Source organism: Natator depressus, chromosome 14 (assembly GCF_965152275.1).
Source record: "Natator depressus isolate rNatDep1 chromosome 14, rNatDep2.hap1, whole genome shotgun sequence".
Classification (NCBI taxonomy): domain Eukaryota; kingdom Metazoa; phylum Chordata; order Testudines; family Cheloniidae; genus Natator; species Natator depressus.
Genome location: NC_134247.1, coordinates 34,119,386 through 34,142,144, shown reverse-complemented (window position 1 = coordinate 34,142,144; position 22,759 = coordinate 34,119,386). Strand labels below are relative to the sequence as shown.

General features: G+C 49.1%; 2 protein-coding genes across 3 annotated transcripts in view; one reads left to right on the top strand and one right to left on the bottom strand.

Moving 5' to 3' along the window:
• LOC141998762 (uncharacterized) overlaps positions 1 to 22,759 on the top strand; it is a 406,176-nt gene that overhangs the window by 12,617 nt on the left and 370,800 nt on the right. The window contains 1 exon segment of the mRNA XM_074971763.1: positions 19,339 to 19,828. Coding sequence (XP_074827864.1) covers positions 19,339 to 19,828 — 490 coding nt within the window.
• LOC141998734 (uncharacterized) overlaps positions 8,901 to 22,759 on the bottom strand; it is a 40,638-nt gene continuing 26,779 nt past the window's right edge. Inside the window, exons 5-6 of one of the 2 annotated variants that reach the window (XM_074971722.1) lie at positions 9,895 to 10,008; positions 8,901 to 9,503 (exon numbers count right to left, since the gene is read on the bottom strand). In XM_074971722.1, coding sequence (XP_074827823.1) covers positions 9,070 to 9,503; positions 9,895 to 10,008 — 548 coding nt within the window. In that variant the 3' untranslated portion in view covers positions 8,901 to 9,069. Of the gene's footprint in view, positions 9,507 to 9,894; positions 10,009 to 22,759 lie in introns of both variants that reach the window. The other variant, XM_074971721.1, reaches the window with a different exon arrangement.

Genomic DNA, 22,759 nt, shown 5'->3' with positions numbered 1-22,759 from the left:
TGGGAGCTGTTAATTACCTCATAGCATTCCCAGACGCTACCCTAAAACCTAAAGTACACTATGTTAATTCTCTAAAGCCCTTTTATTCCCAAGAAATCAAGGTTCTCCAGTTTACAGCCCAGGAGAGATGACGCTGAGTGTCTTGAAGAAGTCTACTATGATGGAAAAAGCAACGGTTGCATGGAAGAGGTGTGCCTTTCCATGACCCTTGGGTGTAAGCAGTGACAGCAAATCTAGGCGCTGTGCACCAGCTTTGTGCCAATGTTTTCAGCCACCTCAGGATGGACAGAACGGATGTACCACTCCATTGACACAGGCGATGCTCGCCCAATTAGAGCCCAACCCTACCGAATGACTCCTCAAGCCAAAACCGCAATAAAAAGGGAGATCAAGGACATGTTACAGATGGGTGTAATCCGCCCCGCTGAGAGGGCATGGGCCTCTCCAGTGCTTCTGGTTCCTAAACCAGATGGGAAAATTCGCTTTTGTGTTGACTACCGTAAGCTAAATGCTGTAACTCGCCCAGAAAACTATCCAGTGCCATGCACAGATGAGCTCCTGGAGAAACTGGGACGTGCCCAATTCATCTCCACCTTAGACTTAACTAAGGGGTACTGGCAAGTTCCGCTAGATGACCCAGCCAAGGAAAGGTCAGCCTTCATCACCCATGTAGGGCTGTATGAATTTAATGTGCTCCCTTTCGGACTGCAAAATGCACCCACCACCTTCCAGAGATTGGTAGATAACCTTCTGGCTGGATTTGGGGAATTTGCAGTCGCCTACTTTGACAATGTGTCTATATTCTCAGATTCATGGGCAGAACACCTCCAAGCTGTCTTCCAGCGCATAAGGGAGGCAGGATTAACTGTTAAGGCCAAAAAGTGTCAAATAGGCCTAAACAGGCTAACGTACTTTGGACACCAGGTGGGTCAAGGCACTATCAAGCCCCTACAGGCTAAGGTAAATTCTAGCCAAAATTGGCCTGTCCCTAAATCAAAGAAGCAGGTCTAATCCTTCTTGGGCTTGGCTGGGTATTACCGACGATTTGTACCAAACTACAGCCAAATTGCCACCCCACTGACAGACCTGACCAGGAAAAAACAACCAAATGCAGTTCAGTGGACTAAGAAGTGTCAGAAAGCCTTTAACCAACTTAAGGTGGACCTTATGTCTGACCCTGTATTGAGGGCCCCGGACTTCAACCAACTGTTCGTCATAACCACAGATGTGTCCAAGCATGGTGTGGGAGCAGTTTTAATGCAGGAAGGACCAGATCAACAATTCCATCCTGTTGTGTTTCTCAGCAAAAACTTCCTGAGACGGAAAGCCACTGGTCAGTCTCAGAAAAAGAAAGGAGGATAAAGGAGGATATTGATATAATAGGCATCACAGAACCTGGTGAAGTGAGGACAATCAGTGGGACACAATCATTTCGAGGTACAAAATATATCGGAAGGACAGAACAGGTCATGCAACGGGGGCAGGGGGAGTGGCACTATATGTGAAAGAAAATGTAGAATCAAATGAAATAAAAATCTTAAATGAATCCGCATGTTCCACAGAATCTCTATGGATAGTAATTCCATGCTCTAATAAGAATATAACAGTAGGGATCTATTATCGACCACCTGACCAGGACAGTGATGGTGACAATGAAATGCTAAGGGAGATTAGAGAGGCTATCAAAATAAAGAACTCAATAATAGTCGGGGATTTCAATTATCCCAAAATTGACTGGGTACATGTCACCTCAGGACGAAATGCAGAGACAAAATTTCTCGATACTTTAAATGACTGCTTCTTGGAGCAGCTGGTTCGGGAACCCACAAGGGGAGAGGCAACTCTCGATCTAGTCCTGAGTGCAGTGCAGGATCTGGTCCAAGAGATAACTATAACAGGACCGCTTGGAAATAGTGACCATAATATAACAACATTTAACATTCCTGTGGTGGGAAGAACACCTCAACAGCCCAACACTGTGGCATTTAATTTCAGAAAGGGGAACTATGCAAAAATGAGGAGGTCAGTTAAACAGAAATTAAAAGTGACTAGAGTGAAATCCCTGCAAGCTGCATGGACACTTTTCAAAGACACCATAATAGAGGCTCAACTTAAATGTATACCCCAAATTAAAAAACACAGTAAAAGAACTCAAAAAGAGCCACCATGGCTTAACAACCATCTAAAAGAAGCAGTGAGAGATAAAAAGGCATCTTTTAAAAAGGGGAAGTCAAATCCTAGTGAGGTAAATAGAAAGGTGCATTAATACTGCCAAATTAAATGTAAACATGTAATAAGAAAAACCAAAAATGAGTTTGAAGAACTGCTAGCCAAAAACTCAAAAGGTAATAACAAAATGTTTTTTAAGTACATCAGAAGCAGGAAGCCTGCTAAACAACCAGTGGGGCCCCTGGACAATCGAGATACAAAAGGAGCACTTAAAGACGATAAAGTCATTGCGGAGAAACTAAATGAATTCTTTGCTTCAGTCTTCGCGGCTGAGGATGTTAGGGAGATTCCCAAACCTGAGCTGTCTTTTGTAGGTGACAAATCTGAGGAATTGTCACAGATTGAAGTGTCACTAGAGGAGGTTTTGCAATGAATTGAGAAACTTAACAGTAACAAGTCACTGGGACCAGATGGCATTCACCCAAGAGTTCTGAAAGAACTCAAATGTGAAATTGCAGAACTATTAACTATGGTTGTAACCTGTTCTTTAAATCAGTTTCTGTACCCAATGACTGGAAGATAGCTAATGTAACGCCAATATTTAAAAAGGGCTCTAGAGGTGATCCCGGCAATTACAGACCGGTAAGTCTAACATCAGTACCGGGCAAATTAGTTGAAACAGTAGCAAAGAATAAAATTGTCAGACACATAGAAGAACATAAATTGTTGGGCAAAAGTCAATATGGTTTCTGTAACGGGAAATCATGTCTTACTAATCTATTAGAGTTCTTTGAAGGGGTCAACAAACATGTGGACAAGGGGGATCCAGTGGACATAGTGTACTTAGATTTCCAGAAAGCCTTTGACAAGGTCCCTCACCAAAGGCTCTTACGTAAATTAAGTTGTCATGGGATAAGATCCTTTCATGGATTGAGAACTGGTTAAAAGACAGGGAACAAAGGGTAGGAATAAATGGTAAATTTTCAGAATAGAGAGGGGTAACTAGTGGTGTTCCCCAAGGGTCAGTCCTAGGACCAGTCCTATTCAACTTATTCATAAATGATCTGGAGAAAGGGGTAAACAGTGAGGTGGCAAAGTTTGCAGATGATACTAAACTGCTCAAGATAGTTAAGACCAAAGCAGACTGTGAAGAACTTCAAAAAGATCTCACAAAACTAAGTGACTGGGCAACAAAATGGCAAATGAAATTTAATGTGGATAAATGTAAAGTAATGCACATTGGAAAAAATAACCCCAACTATACATACAATATGATGGGGGCTAATTTAGCTACAACTAATCAGGAGAAAGATCTTGGAGTCATCGTGGAGAGTTCTCTGAAGACGTCCACACAGTGTGCAGCGGCAGTCAAAAAAGCAAACGGGATGTTAGGAATCATTAAAAAAGGGATAGAGAATAAGAAGGAGAATATCTTATTGCCCTTATATAAATCCATGATACGCCCACATCTTGAATACTGAGTACAGATGTGGTCCCCTCATCTCAAAAAAGAGATACTGGCATTAGAAAAGGTTCAGAAAAGGGCAACTAAAATGATGAGGGGTTTGGAACGGGTCCCATATGAGGAGAGATTAAAGAAGCTAGGACTTTTCAGCTTGGAAAAGAGGAGACTAAGGGGGGATATGATAGAAGTATATAAAATCATGAGTGGTGTGGAGAAAGTGAATAGTTATTTACTTGTTCCCATAATATAAGAACTAGGGGCCACCAAATGAAATGAATGGGCAGCAGCTTTAAAACAAATAAAAGTAAGTTCTTCTTCACACAGTGCACAGTCAACCTGTGGAACTCCTTGCCTGAGGAGGTTGTGAAGGCTAGGACTATAAAAGGGTTTAAAAGAGAACTCGATAAATTCATGGGGGTTAAGTCCATCAATGGCTATTAGCCAGGATAGGTAAGGAATGGTGTCCCTAGCCTCTGTTTGTCAGAGGGTGGAAATGGATGGCAGGAGAGAGATCAGTTGATCATGACCTGTTAGGTTCATTCCCTCGGGGCACCTGGCATTGGCCACTGTCGGTAGACAGGATACTAGGTTGGATGGACCTATGGACCCAGTATGGCAATTCTTATGTTCTTAATGTTACGCCATCGGGTATGCACTGGAGAAGCCATGCCCATACATTTGCAGACGGCGGTTCCACCTGCAGACTGACCATGCTGCACTGAAGTGGCTTCACACAGTCAAACAGACTAACAAAAAACTTCTTCAATGGAGTTTAGCTCTCCAAGACTTTGATTTTAAAATACAAAACATTTCAGGAGCCTCTAACAAAGTGGCTGATGCACTCTCCCGGGAAGGTTTCCCAGAATCAGCCGGGTAAAAATGTCGCAGCATTCTAAGTCATTGTAGTCCTTGAAATGTAAAAAGTACTGTTTAGTTCTTCATGTAATTATTAGTAAAATTAGAGGTGCATGTATCTTATTAACTCTGTTTCCTAAACCTCCAGGAAGAAATCCCAGCCAGTGTAGACCCGACCTGAATCAGGCTGGCCAGCACCGTCTGTGATTTGGGGGGCATGTGATACATGAAGGGGGAGGGAGTAGCTCTCTTTGATGGACACCCAGCCAGCCAGTTAGTTGTAAAATCCCTCTTGGTCTGTTCTCTGCTAGCTTTAACTATAAAAGGTTAACAAGCCCACAGGTAAAAGAAAAGGAGTGGGCACCTGACCAAAAGAGCCAATGGGAAGGTAGAACTTTTAAAATTTTTTTTTTTAAATTGGGAAAGAACCTTTCCCTTTGTCTGTTGTTCTCTGGGCTGCAGGGACACGGAGCAGCAATGCTGTAAGCAGCTTAAGCCAGGTATGATTATAAATGATCAATTCATACCTCAAACCTACTTATCTGAAGCCTCAGATATGTAAGTAAAATTAGGGAATGTCTAAAAAGACGTGATTAGGGTTATTTCTTTTATTTCTTATTGGCTTGTGGACTCCTCTGTGCTAACCCCAGATGCTTTTGTTTGCTGGTAACCTTTAAGCTGAACCCCCAAGAAAGCTATTTTGGGTGCTTAATTTTTGGAATTGCTCTTTTAAAACCTAGCAAAAGCCCAAGTTACAGGTGTATTTTCTTTCTTTTTGTTTTTAATAAAATTTACCTTTTTAAAGAACAGGATTGGATTTTTGGTATCCTAAAAGATTTGTGCATATGTTGTTTGATTAGCTGGTAGCCACAGCTAATTTCCTTTGTTTTCTTTCTCAGCTCTTCCCCGGAGGGGTGTGTGAAAGGGCTTGAGGGTACCCCACAGGAAGGAATTCCCAAGTGCTCCTTTCTGGATTCAAAGGGTTGGGGTTTTTTGCATTTGGATGGTGGCAGCATTTACCAAGCCAAGGTCAGAGAAAAGCTGTAACCTTGGGAGTGTAATACAAGCATGGAGTGGCCAGTTTTAATTTTTTAAATCCTTGCGGGCCCCACTTCTGCACTTGAAGTGCCGGAGTGGGGATTCAGCCTTGACAGGGAGTGTCATGGCCACCTGCACTAGGGCAGCTGCACCTCACTGCCCGGCTCCAGCTTCCAACCTGACCAGTGGGCGGGACCTTGGGGAAGGGGAAAGGAGGAGGTAGGGCCTGCACTTACCTGAGGATGAGCAGTGGGCAGGGCCACAGAAAGGGGCAGGGCCTTGTGGTGAGGGTGGGCACAACCCCCCAATTTTCTGTCTAGCTCACCTCAGTCCCCCCACCGAGAAGAGGCTGGCACCATCCCCCTCTGTGTGCTTTTTATGGATTTCATGACAAAGGATAATGAAGCAGATCTTCAGACTGAAAACCATATCACTGAGCCTACTCTAACTTTGCTAAACTAATTAAGAATGAACCAATCCAGTGATCAAACTGAGATCGACTCAATACATCAATGGGTTAACATGGATGTTGGCTTATCATCAGACTTATGGTTTGGCCATGTTAAAGCACACCGGTAGTTCACTGTCTATCCATAGGCGCTCTGTCTCAAAACAGGGTGTGCAGGCAGAATATGTTACAGACATGTCTCCAAAGCCCTGCTCCTTTCAGCAAAATCCCACGTGGACGGTTGAGTGTTACTGGGGAAGTTAACTGTGCATCCCTCAAGGGGTGGGGTTCTGACTCTAGTTCCTGAGTAATTTGCTCATCCATTCCCTCGGTCAAGGGCATTACCTCTGTTCCCAGCAATTCCTCTAGAAAGAGGGTCACTTCTGCTCCCACGTCTAGGAGCCCTGTACACATGGCAGCAACTGGCATTTCCATTTTGAGGTGCCCTTTGTTGGGGTTTGACTGGCTGAGTCTCTACAACCCCCTGCCCATTCTAGGGTCTACCTTCTGGCTGTTTGCCAGCACTCCCAGACAGCTGCAGGCTAAACACTTCGGGATGGGGAGCGGCCCATCTCATTCTCCCCAACCGTACCCTAATGGTCACCAGGAGAAGAGTCACCAGCATGCAGACATCTTCAAGACACTGTTAGAGCAAATGAAGATGAGAGGGCACTGCCAGAGCTGGTCCCAGTGCCAACCCAACACAAAGGAGAGCTGTTGAAATGACCTGAGGACAAATGCCGGGAGGCTGACCTGCCTCCAGAAGGGGGTGGATGGGCAAAGACTTGGCCAGTCAGATCCCAGCACCTCAGGTGTCAGCTGAAAGGCGGGAGTGAATGTTGGACAGGCTTGCACGAGTTTGGAAAGAGGTCATTAGAAACAGGACTGAGGACTTGGGGTCTGAAACAAAGTGGCTAGTCTAAGTGCTGAAGGATATGCTATAAAAACATGTACTATTCACTCACCAGGCCACCAGCAGTATGATGGAGGCAGGGCAAAATGGTCCCGGGTCAGAGGCACCTACCCTAAGCAGCTGACTAGAGCCTAATACCAGATCAGGTGGGGTCCATTCATGGATGAGTCCAGACCTCTGCTAGCACCGGATATAAAGTCACAGTAGATTTACTGGTTTATCTTCTTGCCACCTCGATAACCTTCTTCCCGAACTGCTCCCTGTTGGTTCTTCCTTCACCCACCCACCCACTGCGTCACCCACCACCACTCAAAATGTCAGCATCAGAGAGGTTAAAAAAATCCAACGCATCATAGGGCCAGCATTTTTACTGTAACTGCAGATGCCGGAAGAGAAAACAATCAATAGAAAAGGTACATTGGCTCACAGCTTCATTAATGCTCTCAGCTTTCACTGAAGTTGAGATTTCATGAGATAAACGGCCAAATCAGGTTTCAGAGACATTTCATAGAATAACAGGGTTGGAAGGGACCCTAGGAGGTCATCTAGTCCAACCCCCTGCTCAAAGCAGGACCAATCCCCAGCTAAATCATCCCAGCCAGGGCTTTGCCAAGCCTGACCTTGAAAACCTCTAACGAAGGAGATTCCACCACCTCCCTAGGTAACCCAATCCAATGCACAGAGATTTCAAAGCACCCTGAGGCATTTGGCAGTAGAACTCTTACTGCAGAATGCTATATAATTTTGCAGGGTACTTTAGTGTTGATCTTTGGGTGTCATACAAGAGAACTTAAGGCAAAGACAGTGTTCTATTTTGACAGGAACAGTGCACAAGGAACGGCTGTAGGAGTGCACATCAATGTTCCCTCTAATTTTTTACATCCATGTGCGTGAATTTTGTTATGTGCACCAATATGGAGGTGATGTGTGATGGGGGTGGGACCAAGGGGTTTGGGGTGCAGCAGGGGGCTCAGGGCTGGGTGGAGGGTGGGGGTGAGGGCTCCAGCTGGGGGTGAGGGCTCTGAGGTGGGGCTGGGAATGAGGGGTTTGGGGTGCAAGCTGCCCCAGGGCTGCAGTGGTGAGAGAGAACTCCCCACAGCCCTCTCTTGCTGAAGCAGCCCAGGGCCAGGGGAGAGGCGCCTCTTCCCGCCGTGGCAGCTCTGGGGCTGGGGCCAGGGGAGAGGTGCCTCTCCAGTCCAGGCCCCTGTGGCTATGCACCTGTGCGGCCCTTGATAGCCTGCTGAGCAGTCGTGCACTTTAGAGGGAACTTAGGTGCACATGCAATTATTAACCTGCCCCCTACCCATCTGACCCCAGCATACCCTCCCAAACACCCACCCTACAGTACCCCTAGACACACCTGAAAAAACCACAGCCCCCCAAACACCCATTGAAGTACAACTCAACCCATGAATGGTACAACATCCATCCCCCATACTGTCAACTCCTAACAAACACAAACATATTTCCTTGGTTATAGAACATTCATTATGCAGAGCTATCCTCTAGTCTCAAAGGAGGAGCACAATGCATCCTTAGCCCTGTTTCCTTGAGCAGTTGGGATACTGGGCAGAGGCACTGTCTCCGAACAGACATATCATTCATAAGGTCCCTCCAACTCCTGCTTCCACCCGTCCTCCAGGATTTCTCCCTGGCTCTCCCTAGTTGTTGTGTAAAACACAGAAGGCACTTATCACACGAAGAGCAGAATCATGAGAAATAGACTGACCTCTTCATAAGGCTCCATCACCCACCTTTCATGCTGCACCTAACTGCTCCTTTCTCTTCTTCAAACATCCAGAGAAAGATTTCATATACCAGGGACCCACAGGGCCCCTTGCTGCTCCCCTCAAGGGGCCTTAGGAGCTGCAGAGACAACTCAGGCACGAACTACAATGGGGCATTTTTACCTTTCCCCTACACTGGAAACTGTGTGTGGAACCCACAGAAACGTCTCCCCACTGATCCCACCACTTGCTCCCCTCGGACCCTGAAACGACTCATCTCCCCAGTGCCCAGCATTTCCTTCTCCTCCAGGCTCCACCAACCACCCCCCATAGAAACCACAACCATGCACCCGCCAGCTGTACCTACCCAGACCATCCTCAAAGGAAGCACATTTATACTTTGCTTCAGGAGGGCACAGACCCATTGCCACACAGTAAGAGCTCCCGAAACCTTCTATCCTGTATGGAGTTTCTGGTGGGACATCAGCGAGACCTTCACCTTGTAGCTTTTCCCACACTCGGGGCAGTTATAGGGTCTCTCTTCTGTGTGGACACTTTGATGTACAATAAGGGTTGATCTCCGCTTGAAGCCTTTCCCGCACTTTACACGTTTGTGCGGCTTTTCTTTAGTGCATAATGTTGGCTGGATCACAGTTTCATTATGATTTTTGAAACCTCCCCCTTGGTAAGTGGATATAACCTGTCTCTTCCCTGGGTGGTTTCCTTGCTGCATCTCTGGCCTGTGCTGACTCTCCCGGGCATCTTCCTGCTCAGGATCCTGGGAAATGTTCCCTTCAGATCTTCCCGATACAGTCCCACGCAGTTCCACTTGCTCAGGACTTTCCAGCTGTGGATTATCCTCCTTGTTCTCACTCACCGTCCCATCACCTGCTGAGATAGAGAGAAAATCCAGAAAGGAGTCAGTCCCTGTGGCGGGGGAAAGGGGAATGGGAAGATGGAGAACAAACCAAAATAGCTGCTGAGGAGATTCAAAATCCAAACTCCCCAAACCCTTTCCCAGAGGAGACACAGAAGGCAATGAACAATTCAGTCTCCACATCCCATCTGAACACTCAGCAGGAAGGGAGCTACTGCCAGGCATCAGGTAGGGTGGGAAGCCATAAGCGATGTGTGCCAGGAGAATATGACACCTACTGGGCACAATCCTGACCTGAAGGAGATGAGGCAGAACAGGGGGAACTCAGAGGGCCTGTATGGGAATCCCAGCTGTTTATGTCAAGGACGGATGGTTTCTGTGTTCGTTTAACCAATTCCTTACCTGTGCGGATGTTTCTCAGGATCTGCCTTTCCTCAGAGCCCTGGTGATCTGGGGTCCACAGCTCTTCACCCTGTTCCATCTGGGAGATCATGTTGGGTTTTAGAATTGGAAATCCTGCTTGGGGGAAAGACAACAGGTGAGACTAGGATTTTACTGTTGTTCTGAGACAGCTGTTTCCAGATGTCCTGAGTGGTTGGATGCCCTTGTATACACCAAAGGATGGGGACGTATTCCTGGAGAACCTTCAGGTATGTTGGCAACAAGAAGAAAGCCAAGGAAAGTGTGGGCCCCTTACTGAATGAGGGAGGCAACCTAGTGACAGAGGATGTGGAAAAAGCTAATGTGCTCAATGCTTTTTTGCCTCTGTCTTCACTAACAAGGACAGCTCCCAGACTGCTGCGCTGGGCATCGCAACATGGGGAGTAGATGGCCAGCCCTCTGTGGAGAAAGAGGTGGTTAGGGACTATTTAGAAAAGCTGGACGTGCACAAGTCCATGGGGCCGGACGAGTTGCATCCGAGAGTGCTAAAGGAATTGGCGGATGTGATTGCAGAGCCATTGGCCATTATCTTTGAAAACTCGTGGCGAACGGGGGAAGTCCCAGATGACTGGAAAAAGGCTAATGTAGTGCCAATCTTTAAAAAAGGGAAGAAGGAGGATCCTGGGAACTACAGGCCGGTCAGCCTCACCTCAGTCCCCGGAAAAATCATGGAGCAGGTCCTCAAGGAATCAATCCTGAAGCATTTACACGAGAGGAAAGTGATCAGGAACAGTCAGCATGGATTCACCAAGGGAAGGTCATGCCTGACTAATCTAATCGCCTTCTATGATGAGATTACTGATTCTGTGGATGAAGGGAAAGCAGTGGATGTATTGTTTCTTGACTTTAGCAAAGCTTTTGACACTGTCTCCCACAGTATTCTTGTCAGCAAGTTAAAGAAGTATGGGCTGGATGAATGTACTATAAGGTGGGTAGAAAGTTGGCTAGATTGTCGGGCTCAACGGGTAGTGATCAATGGCTCCATGTCTAGTTGGCAGCCGGTGTCAAGTGGAGTGCCCCAGGGGTCGGTCCTGGGGCCGGTTTTGTTCAATATCTTCATAAATGATCTGGAGGATGGTGTGGATTGCACTCTTAGCAGATTTGCGGATGATACTAAACTGGGAGGAGTGGTAGATACGCTGGAGGGCAGGGATAGGATACAGAGGGACCTAGACAAATTGGAGGATTGGGCCAAAAGAAACCTGATGAGGTTCAATAAGGATAAGTGCAGGGTCCTGCACTTAGGACGGAAGAACCCAATGCACCGCTACAGACTAGGGACCGAATGGCTAGGCAGCAGTTCTGCGGAAAAGGACCTAGGGGTTACAGTGGACGAGAAGCTGGATATGAGTCAGCAGTGTGCCCTTGTTGCCAAGAAGGCCAATGGCATTTTGGGCTGTATAAGTAGGGGCATAGCGAGCAGATCGAGGGACGTGATCGTTCCCCTCTATTCGACATTGGTGAGGCCTCATCTGGAGTACTGTGTCCAGTTTTGGGCCCCACACTACAAGAAGGATGTGGATAGGCAGGGAGGCAGGTGCATCGGGAGAAGGGAGACCCTCTCACCACTCCTTGGCAAGCCAAGGAGAAATCTGGCGGGGGGGGGGGGGCACTTGACCCTACATGCCCCCCCATGCATCGCCTATGGGGACTAGTCTTTTGTCGAAGGTGAATAGATTTCCAGTGGTTGGGTACTTAAGATACATGCAGTGTTGTTGTAGTGGTGTTGGTCCCAGGATATTAGAGAGACAAGGTGGGTGGAGGAATATCGTCTACTGGACCAGTTCTGGGTATTTAAGAGCCTACCCCCCCTCTGGTGTTCTTTTGCCCAGTGTGGATGGGGGCAAACAGGCTGCAGGTGTAAGGGGACTCTTGCCCCCTTACTAACATTCAGTGGGGGTGTTTTAGTTGCTAGCTCCCAGTACTAAAAAGGGGCAAGGGTTGATGGGGAATCCGGACCCTGAGACTGACAGTCCCCAGGAACAATGGGGAGAGGCCAATGTTCCAGGTCAGCCTGAATGACAGGGCCAGCAGGCTAATCAGAGAGTCAGGAGGCCAGGGAGGTCCCGTCCTCTGTGTGAGCTGGAATTGCCTGGGTCAGACAGAGTGGGGCCGAGCTAAGGAGAAAGCAGGGGCTCGAGCTGAGCTGTGCCAGATCCAGTGAGAGCAGACCCTGTCCTGGGAGCAGAGCTGCAGCCCCAAAGCCAGAGGGGCCAGAAAAGCAGCCCAGGAAGCAGGTGAGTGCTGGGAGCAGAGTCACAGAAGCAGCCTGCAGAGCAGACCTGTCCCGGGAGCAGAGCTGCAGCAACCAGAGGCAGAGGGCCAAAGAAGCAGCCCAGGGAGCTGGAGGCAGAGCAGCAGCAGTGCAGAGACAGAGTGGTGCAGCTGGGGCTGGAGCTGGGTGCGGTGAGCAGCTGGGGAGACCGAGGGGGACCCTGGGCAGCGGGCCCAGCACAGGGAGACGCCTCAGCCAAGGGGCTCTGCAGGCCAGGCTTGGATCATAACCCCAACAGGGCGGGGGCGACACTGGACAGAAGGGTCCTACCACTTAGAGCCTGAGAGAATGCGGCCACCACCAGAGCAAGTGTCCAACCCACAGCATCCCTGCAGCACAGCCAGGGCCTGAGAGGAAGGCCTGGGACTTACAAGGAACAGACTGTGAACTGCCCTGACATTCCAGAGACACTGTTTGTGATGTTCCCTGCCACCGAGCGGGGTGATGTGTTTCCTTTAACCTTTCCCATTTTTCCTTATTCTTGTCTTTTTAAAATTAATTGTTGATTAAATAACTTGCATTTGCTTTAACTTGTATGTAATGGTCAGTGGGTCAGAGAAATGCCCAGTGCAGACAGAGTACCCCGGAGTGGGGACACCCTAGCCCCTGTCCTAGGTGACCACAGCAGGGTTGGGGGTCGAGCCCCCCAGGAATCCTGGGCCCAGCCTCGTTGGGGTTACGAGGACTCTGCCAGACAGGAGAGTGGAAGGGGAGCCCGCAAGGGCAGAGAGGACACTGGGTAGAGGAAGTGGGAGCGAGGACTCAGATCCTTTCGCTAGCCCACTTCACCGGGGTAGTGCAGAAGCCAGGAAAGTTCCCCACAAGAGCGGGACTATTCCCCTGCTTACACAGAGAAGGCAGAACGAGGCCCGAGTTTGCAGCCTGACACAGACCCAGCCGTTCATAAAGGGAACAGACAGATTCCCAGTTCATCCCCAGGGACATGCAGAGCCAAGGCTGCAGTAGGGAATGGAGGGAACCCTGGCATGGGAGGGAGGGAAAGTGAGAAATGGGGGTGCACACAGCCCCTGGCATGGTGGGGGGGGAATGGGACACCCTGGCATGGAGGAATAGGGAGCTACACAGAACCTTTGCATTGGGAGTAAGCAGACCCATGGGGCGGGGGGGGGGAATGGGGAGACACAGAGCGCTTGGCATAGGGTATGTGGGAAGGGGGAGCGTTCACATGCTAATGGGGGGAGGGGGAATGGGGACACACAAAGTCTCTGGCATGACGTAGGGGGTGGGGGAGTAGCAGGGAATCTCTGTCATAGAGGGTGATGGGAGGGGGCCCACCAGGAGTTGGGGGTGGGGAATGGAGTGATGCAAGGAGCCCCTGGTATGGGCAAGAAACTCGTTTTGCAGCGGCAATCAACTGAGCAAGTCTATGAAAATCTGATGAAACAAACACACAACTGGGGCTCTACCCCATTCGCCCCCAACCCTGTGTGCCGTCCCAGACCAGAGCCCTGCCCTAGGGGGAGGGACAGCAGAGACCAGGCACCCTGAGCCCTTAGCCGGAGCTTTTCACCCAGCGTCTGTCCCCACGCTTTACAAACAGCACCGTCGTCTCCTGCCCGGCCCCAGCCCTTTCCCCGGGTCTCTCCCCTCACCTGCAGGCTCGGCTCAGGGGCTGGTGGCGGCAGAGCCCGGGGCTGCCCTAGGGGCTGGTTCAACCCACCGCAGAAAGTCCCCCCTGCTGGGCACAGAGGGGTTAGTGTGGATTTCTCCCCACACAGACCCCGCTGAAGAGCAGCAGTGATTCAGCCCAGGCTCCCAGATCACACTAGAGACGGCATCTGATCTAACCCCAAGAAGCTCAACCCCGGCTACCCTTCCTGAGCAGAGGAATCTAATGCCCCCCAGTGACAAAACATGAGGAAACTGCTCTGATGCTCACCCCCATCAACCCAGAGAGGCAGAGCAGCGTAGGTGGGAGTCAGGGGGCTGGAGTCCTTTGCTCAGGTACAGAAATAAGGAACAGAGGCCAAAGAGCAAAACTAAAACCAACCAAAGGAAAACCATGGCCCTGGGCTAATTCTCCCATCCACACTCAGTGTTGTGCACCTCAACAGTTATCAGTCAGGAACAGGGCTTAGCTGTAATGAAAGAGGTGCTGAGGCTCAAGCAATATTTTTTACTTTCATAACTGATGCGGCAAGCCCAGAGGTGCCGGGGCTCTGAACCGTCAGGCCCAGAGGTGCCAGGGCTCTGAACCACGAGGCCCAGAGGTGCCAGGGCTCTGAACCACCAGGCCTAGATGTGCTGGGGTTCAGCCCTGGCACAAATTAAGCACTGCTCATGAGTCAGGTCCCCAAAAATGAGATGGTCTTCAAAATCATGAGTTTTTTGGTTAATAAAAAGGGTCCACTTGGGTTCTTGTTGTTTCTCTGCTGGTTTCTGAGCCTTTAGGGATCGCTCCAGTCATGTTTTCCACCTTTTCTATTCAACTAAGAGAGCTAGAAACTTACTTCTTTTTAATTGAAGGAAAGCTGAGACATACAGCTTTCAGTACAGAAAGCTATGTACCCTCAACATCCTTGCATACATATACAGCACCTTGCACTTCTGCGTCACCTTCATATGCTCATACCTAGCGACCTGCTACCAAACAGGAACACAGGCTGCTGGCAGAGGGGATGCAACAGGAGACATCCTCAAATGCATCAGGTAGCCCCTCATCCTGGGTGGATCACACTCGGTTCTGACACAGACTCAAGTCTCTCTGAAACACTTGCCTAGGCCATCATGCCAACAGGATCTGATTGGCTTGAGGCTGTGTCTAGGCAGGTGCTGCAGAAAGGAGCACAGTGTGTGTGTACGGTACATTTCTATGGCACTCACACACACACTCCTCATGGCCAGAGGCATCATACATTGCAGCCTCAGAGTCCCAGCTCTGTCTTAGTCCTTAGCTCCCCTCCCTCCCTGTAACTGTGTAAAGTTATTCTATTCTATTCTATTCACATATGAGTGAATTAGCCCGCAGCACTGGCCAGAGCTGGCACCAGGGTAGTCAGTGTCACAGCAGCATTAAATCTGGCCCTTGGAGCTGGCAATAGCCACTGGGAACGGTTCAGTGAGGAGGTGTGATAAGGAGACATGAGAAAGTTCTTAGAGAACATGCCATTGTCTGTGTTGTGCTCCACAGACTTGAATCCCAGCTTTTATCCACATGCCCTCCCACCACCTTACTATGGTGTAGCCACAATAAAAGGGGAAGAGATTAGTTGGAGCAGGTTGGCAGAGCTCTTACTGTGATATGAGGCGAGATGAGTGTACTTCCAAGGATCAGTTATGCTTGATTTCAGACCTGCGTCCCATAGGCTGTGTCAGTAGAGGTACACAAGGATGTCTCCTGGCCATGGGGACCATCAGCACTCTGGTGTTGGTAGAGATAGTTGGGGCATGGTAGGCCTACCTCCACTGTGAGCCTAACTATGGGAAAGTAGATGAAAGGTTGTAAAGTGGCCCAATCACCCATCACAACAAATGTTAATGGCAGAAGGTAACACAGCCTGGTAGATAAAATTGTTTATAAAATCAGCAAAAGTAAAAAATAGTAACAACAACAAAAAACCCTAAGTTAGTCTAAACAGAAAGGTTTACTGACGTAGCTCAAAGATGGTGTTGAGACCATGCCAGGGAAACAAAAAGAGCATGGGACCAGAAGTTAGTTGACCAAACCTGGCATGTTGAGAGCTAGGCCTAATTGGTGGCAGGGGTGCTGGAACAATTTGTACAGTGGGGGTGCTGAGAGCCATTGAACCAAACTGCGAACCCTGTATATAATGGAAACCACTTCAAGCCAGGGGTGCGGCAGCACTCTCAGCACCCCTAGTTCCAGCACCTATGATTGATGGACACAGTAATGAGAGGCTGGGCTATTCCAACCATCACCCCTCTTTCTAGGCCCTTCAGAAGAGACTTTGGGAGGACAGGGGCCCGAATGAGGGATTCCTGGAGGAGGGGAATGACTGTCAGGTTTCCACTCTGCTCCAGGGATGTCATGCTTTGCTCATCGATCTCAAAAAATCAATGCATCATTATAAAGCCCAAATCTCAGCCATCACCACCACACCAGTGAAGACTCCACCTCTGTCTCTGTCTCCCCTTCCTTGCGCGTTTCTTTCTGCCTCCCCATTGTTCTTCCTCCTGTCCTGCCACTCTCTCTCTTTCTCTGTCTCGGCTTTCTGTTTAATCCTAAAGTCAATTCATAGATTCTAAGGCTCCAAGGAACCACTGTGATCATCTAGTCTGACTGCCTGTATAACACAGGGCAGAGCTGATCTCCTAGAGCAGATCTTTTAGGGGAAAAAAATCCAATTTACTTAAAAAATGGTCAGTGAAGGAGAATCCACCCCGACACTTGGTAAATTGTTCCAATGATGAGTTACTCTCACTGTTAAAAATTTACACATTATTTACATTTATTATTTATTTAATAGGGGGCTGGAGAGCCTCTTATTAAATATTCATTCCTCATGCAGATACTTATAGACCCTTTTCAAGTCACCCCTTAACATTTTCGTAAGCTAAATCGACTGAGCTCTTTGAGTGTACCATTCTAAGGCATGGTTTCTAATCCTTTAATCATGCTCAAGACTCTCCAATAGATCTACATCCTTCTTGAATTGTGGGCACCAGAACTGGACACAATATTCCTGCAGTGGTCACACCAGTGCCAGATACAGAGGTATAATAACCTCTCTGCTCCTACTCGAGACTCCCCTTTTTATGCAGCCCAGGATTGCATCACCTTATGTTCAGCTGATTAGCCACCACAACACCCAAATCTTTCTCAGAGTCATTGATTCTCCAGATACTAAGTACGGCCGAGGTTCTGTGTTCCGAGATGTCTACATTGACATTTCACCGTATTATAACACATATTCCTTGTGCCCAGTTCACCAAGTGATCCAGATTGCTCTGAATCAGTGACCTGCCCTTTCCATTATTTGCCACTCCCCGAATCTTGTGTCCTCTGCAAACTTTATCAGTGATGATTTTATGTTTTCTCCCAGCTCATTGATCAAAATGTTAAATAGGAAAGGGCCAAGAACGAATCCCTGCAGGGCCCCCTGGAAACTCAACCACTTAATGCTGAATCCCTAGTTACAGTTACACGTTGAAACCTATCAACTAATCCATTTATTAATCCATTGAACCTGTGCCATGTTAATTTCCTGGCCTTCTAGTTCTTTCATCAGCATGTCGATTTTAATGCAGATCATTCATTCCAGGCGGGGCCGGGGGCAGGGCTCTGTTTGTTGCTGAGGGAGAGGCGGCTGCTAATGCTGGCTGTGCTCAGGATATCAGGGGTTCAGGGTCCTGGGACAGACAAACTTGCAGACCCTACCAACCAGTGCTGCCTTCATTGTGATCTGGGAGCCCGGGCTGAGCCGCTGCTGCTCCCTAGCGGGGTCTGTGCGGGGACAGACCTGCATTAACCTCCCTCTGTGCGCAGCTGGGAGTGGACTTTCTCTGGTAGCTGGACCCAGCCCATGGGGCAGCCCCAGGCTCTGCCGACACCAGCCCCCAAGCAGGAGCCTGCAGGTGAGGGGAGAGACCCACGGGAAAGGGCCGGGGATGGGCGTAAAGCACTGGGAGCTCTCTGGGTGACAAAGCTCCAGCTAAGGGTGCAGGGAGATCAGTCTCGGCTGCCTCTGCCCCAGGGCAGGGCTCTGGGCTGAGCCTGACCCATCGCACAGGGACTGAGGGGTGAATGTGGGTGAAGCTCTTTGAAAGTCCCAAACTGGAAGAGCTAAAGAGAGGCAGGGGAGGGGCAGGAGGGTTGGTTTAGTGGCTTCCCATTGAAAACAGACACCCCCAAAAATTCAGGGACAACAGAGGCAAATTGTGCACCCCTGGCCCCCCAAATGTGGGAATCCCCTGCGAGGCTTTTGTGTGCACACAGCTGCCATCTGCACATTCAGGTGGTGGGAGGGTGGGGGAGAGGAGAGGAATGCATGGAAAATAATTGTTAGAGTAAATTCAAATTCAAAGGATGATTCGGGACAACAGGGCAATTGAAATGAATTTTCCCAGCAGGAGAGAATCTAGAGCAGTAGTTCTCAAACTTTTGTACTGGGGACCCCTTTCACATAGGAAGCCTCTGAGTGCGACCCCCCCCCTTATAAATTTTTTGTATATTTAACATCATTATAAATGCTGGAGGCAAAGTGGGGTTTGGGGTGGAGGCTGACAGCTCGTGACTCCCTATGTAATACCCTCACGACCCCCTGAGGGGTCCCAACCCCCTGTTTGAGAACCCCGGTGGGTCTGTGAACCACCCTCCCCACATCCCCAGCACCCTCCTCAGTCTGCTTCCCCCCCCAACAAAAACATCCCCCTGCACCCTCTTCATTATGCCTCCCATATCCCCTGTCTCCTGCCGATCCCATCTCATGTCCCCCGGGAACCCTTCCAGCTACCTCCTGGCAGTCTCCTCAACACCCAAATCCCTGTGCGCCTTCCTCTATCTGCCTCTCCATCCCTCATGCATCCCCCCATCCAACCCTCGTCTGCTCCCATCCCCCCACAAGCACATCCCTCTGTGCCCTCCTTTGTCTGTCTCCCCCACCCCATGCAACTCCTGTCCAGTCTTTGGCATACCTCCCACTTCCACCCCCAAATCTTCCTGCACCCTCCTCGGTATGCCTCCTAGCTGCTGCTGCAGATCCACAGGATTGGTGCTATACACCCAGCTTTTTAACAGTCCCTTGGAGGTTCCCCTTCAGTGGGTGAGACCCCCCCACAGGTCCAATTCTTCTCCAAGGGGAGGCCACATGGCCTCACTGCCTCCAAGACCAAGCCTCTGGGCTCCAGCTCTGGTGCTTCACACCGTGAGCTCTGCCCAATGAGTCCAACTGAGCCAGACTCCTGGTCAGAGACCTGCCCACTCTGCAGGGCCCAGGATTTGCAGTGACACCCAGCAGCCTTTTCCAAACAGAGCAGGGTTTATTAGTCAGCTCAGACCCAGCACGGGGAAGCCCTGAGATTAGCAAAGAGAAGGAAGCATTAAAGTTAAGCCAGAGCCCATCCTGGCCAAGCCAACCAAGTTCTTCTCCTCCCGGAATGTTCCAATACTGGATCACACCTTATTAGGCATCAGAGATCTCACACAGGAGAGACCCCCCTATAACTGCCCTGAGTGTGGGAAACAATTCAGTGACCACTCCAACCTTATTAGACATCAACAAACCCACACAGGAGAGAAACCCTATAAGTGCGCTGACTGCGGGGACAGCTCAGGCTTTGTTGCACATCACAGGATCCACACAGGAAAGAAATGCCATAAATGCCCGGACTGTGGAGAAACCTTCATTCAGCGCTCGCATGTGACTAGACATCAGAGGATTCACACGAGTGAGAGACCCTATGGATGCCCCAATTGTGGAGAAAGCTTCTCTTGCACCTCCGACCTTATTGTACATCAGAGAGTCCACACGGGAGAGAAACCCTATAGCTGCCCTGACTGTGGGAAAAGCTTCAGCCAGAGCCCTAACCTTATTGTCCACTGGAGAATCCACACAGGCGAGAGACCCTATAACTGCCCTGACTGCAGGAAAAGCTTCAGTCGTAAATCTAACCTCATTAGACATAAGAGAATGCACACGGGCGAGTGCCCCTATGAATGTTCCGTGTGTGGGAAAAGGTACAAGGCCAAGATCTCTCTGATATTTCACCTGAAACACCACATAGACTAGTGCCAGCCACTTCCCCACCTCTTCCTGTGTCCGTTCCTCCCATCACTACAATGGGGATAACAACAGTTGCCCAACTCCCAAGGGAGTCAAGTGGCACCACTATTTACGTGTGTTCTCAGTGGCTCAGGATGACGGAGGCACCAGGAGAGTGACTTTATTATTATTACTGTATTATATTATTCTCTGACCCTCTCCCATCCCTTCCTGGCTCTCTGTCATGAAGAGGCTTTTACTGAACTGAAGGGTTTAACCGGATTTCCTGGTCCCTGTTTTCAGACAGGGGCTCGGTTCACATTGTTGCACACTGGGATTATTCCTTAAATTGCTACCCCAGGAAACGTTTTCTTTCTGTTTCTTCAGGAGTGTGTGTGTGTAAGTTTCTGGAAAATCAGGTGTCAATGGAGTCTTTATTATTCATTGAATTATTTTCTCAATATTGCTCAGTTGTTGGGGTTTTCCCCCCACAAATAAGTTTTATTTACATTTCTGGAAAATCCCATTTTCCTGGGCAGCCTGGGAATGTCATTGGTTCTTGAGCTCTGGGAGGGAGAGAGGCCAAGTGTCCCAAACTGGGTGAGTTGTCTCCCTCTGAAGAAATCACTCATTACCCCATATTCCGTCCTTTCACTAATTTCTCTGCCCATCCAGCTTTGGAAGCTGGAGCGTAGGCACATCTGTGTCTTTGCTTTTGCAGCTTTGACGGCCTCTGGGCTCTATCCTTGGGTCTTCCCCTCTACAAGGGGTTTAATGGGGGCAGGAGAGAAACATCCTCAGAGGCAGAATCCAGGAGCCCTGGCTGGGTGTGAGCCCCAGAGGACACCCACAGCTAGAGATGATGGATAGAGGGACATTACCAGATGGACAGCAGCCCGTCTCCTTCTCCCCAGCAGCATCTCCAGCATCTGTCCCATCTGCTCTGTGCCCAGCTCAGTGAGGAAACCGGTGACTCCAGGGCAGAATTGTAACATTTCCCATGGGCATAGAGCAGCTGTAGGGCTCTCAGAGCCCCTGGCCAGACTCCATCCCAGGTGTTTGCTTTCCATCGGGTGCCTGGATCCTACCCCCAACTTCCCTGGGAATGTCTGTGATGCTGTAGCTCCCTGTTGTGGTGCCTGAATCTCTGTCTCGGGGAGAACCCCTGGTTCCATAACACTCTGCTGTCCTGTTCTCTCTCCTCCCCCTTGGCTCTGTTACACCATGGAGCCATCGACCCTCAACGCTAGGGTTCTGATCACAACTCCAGCCCTGGACCTGTCCTAGAGGGCAGTGAACAAATGCAGCCACCAGCCAGAACATCCCATGTGTTTTCTACTGTCTGAAACAACCAGCCCTGATGTCTCAGTGCAGGTGTTCATAAAAGCCCTGGGGCATTATCTGCGCTGGAGAGAACCAGACCAGCCCCACCAGGGATGGGGAATAGCTCTGGAAGCCCATGGGGAGTAAGGCCCTGGAGTTGGAAAAGCCAATGGGAGTTGGGGAAGGCCATAGAGGCAAATCATCCCTATGGTCCTGGAGAGGCTGGGACTAACTGTGTGAGAGTGGGAGGATGTGTGAGTGGGAGCGATCGACCCAGGAGTTTGCCATGTGATTCTCAGGGCTGTGTAGGCAGAGGTGTGCCCATATCATGGAGCAGGGAGGGGAGAGTCACTTTCTGCAGAGTTCTGGGGACACCCCCATGGGAACCTGGACCCAGCTTACAGCAGTATAAGTTTATTACCCAGTCCGCCCCTCCCTTAATGTGGAGAGGACATGAACCAGCTTTTGTAAACTGAGCGAAGGTTTCCCAAGCACTTCAAGCAAAACACAATGTTTTAGGTAAAGTATAAAACAGATTTATTAGCTACAGATGGATAGATTTAAAGTGATTATAAATGGCAGGCCTAAAAGGTCAGAGATACTTACCAAAGAAAATACACAATCCTTATTACACTAGGCAGGCAGTATTTAGATCAAGCAATTTTCTCAGCCCACTGGATGTTACAGTTCACAATACACAGGCTTCCCTCTTAAACCTAGATCAGTCTCCTCAGCTGAAGTTGTCATCTTCTCAGCATTCCTGTTGCTACCAGCACAAGTGGGGGAAGAGAAAGGCCAAGACATGACGCCGCTGTCCCTCATTTTATACCCTCAATCCATGTGTCTAGAAGACACCTGCCCAGACCTGTCCCAATGAGCTTTGCTGAGTCACAGTGATCCCATGCCTGGTGGGCTTTGCTGAGTCACAATGATCGAGTAAACCCCCATTGTGTGAACTCATGCAACTGAGCCATAGAGTTGATTACTGGTTGGTTAACACCCACCTGGCAGTAGAGATTCTCAAACTTACACCATATTTCAGTACCAATCATACAGCAAAATCTCATTACTTCACATACCACGAGAGCACAGACAAGCCAACAGGATATTAGTGTTTGCCAGATCAAGATTTTCAAAATGCCTTGCTCAAGTCTGGGGGAGATGATGAATGCTGGGGTCACCCAAGCAGTAGGAACCTCAGAACTTGTGAGCTCTGATCACACAAGAGAGAGAGAAAGAGTCAGTTCACTAATCTCTGAACAGTGAAGATCAGGGCCAGGAGGAGGAGCTGGGAGGTAGAAGTGGGAGAGGTCTAGTTGACATAAGGAAGAGAGAGAATTAGTGGCATAAGGAAGAGATAGCAGTAGAGCTTCTCAAACTTACAACATATTTCAGTAACAACAATATAGAATATCTCATAACTTCGCATACCATGAGAGCACAGATAAGCCAACAACATATTAGTGTTTGCCAGATCAAGACTTTCAAAATGATACCTCACAAGGCATACTGTGCTTCCCGCAGTGAGTCTGCCCAGGTGGGGCTC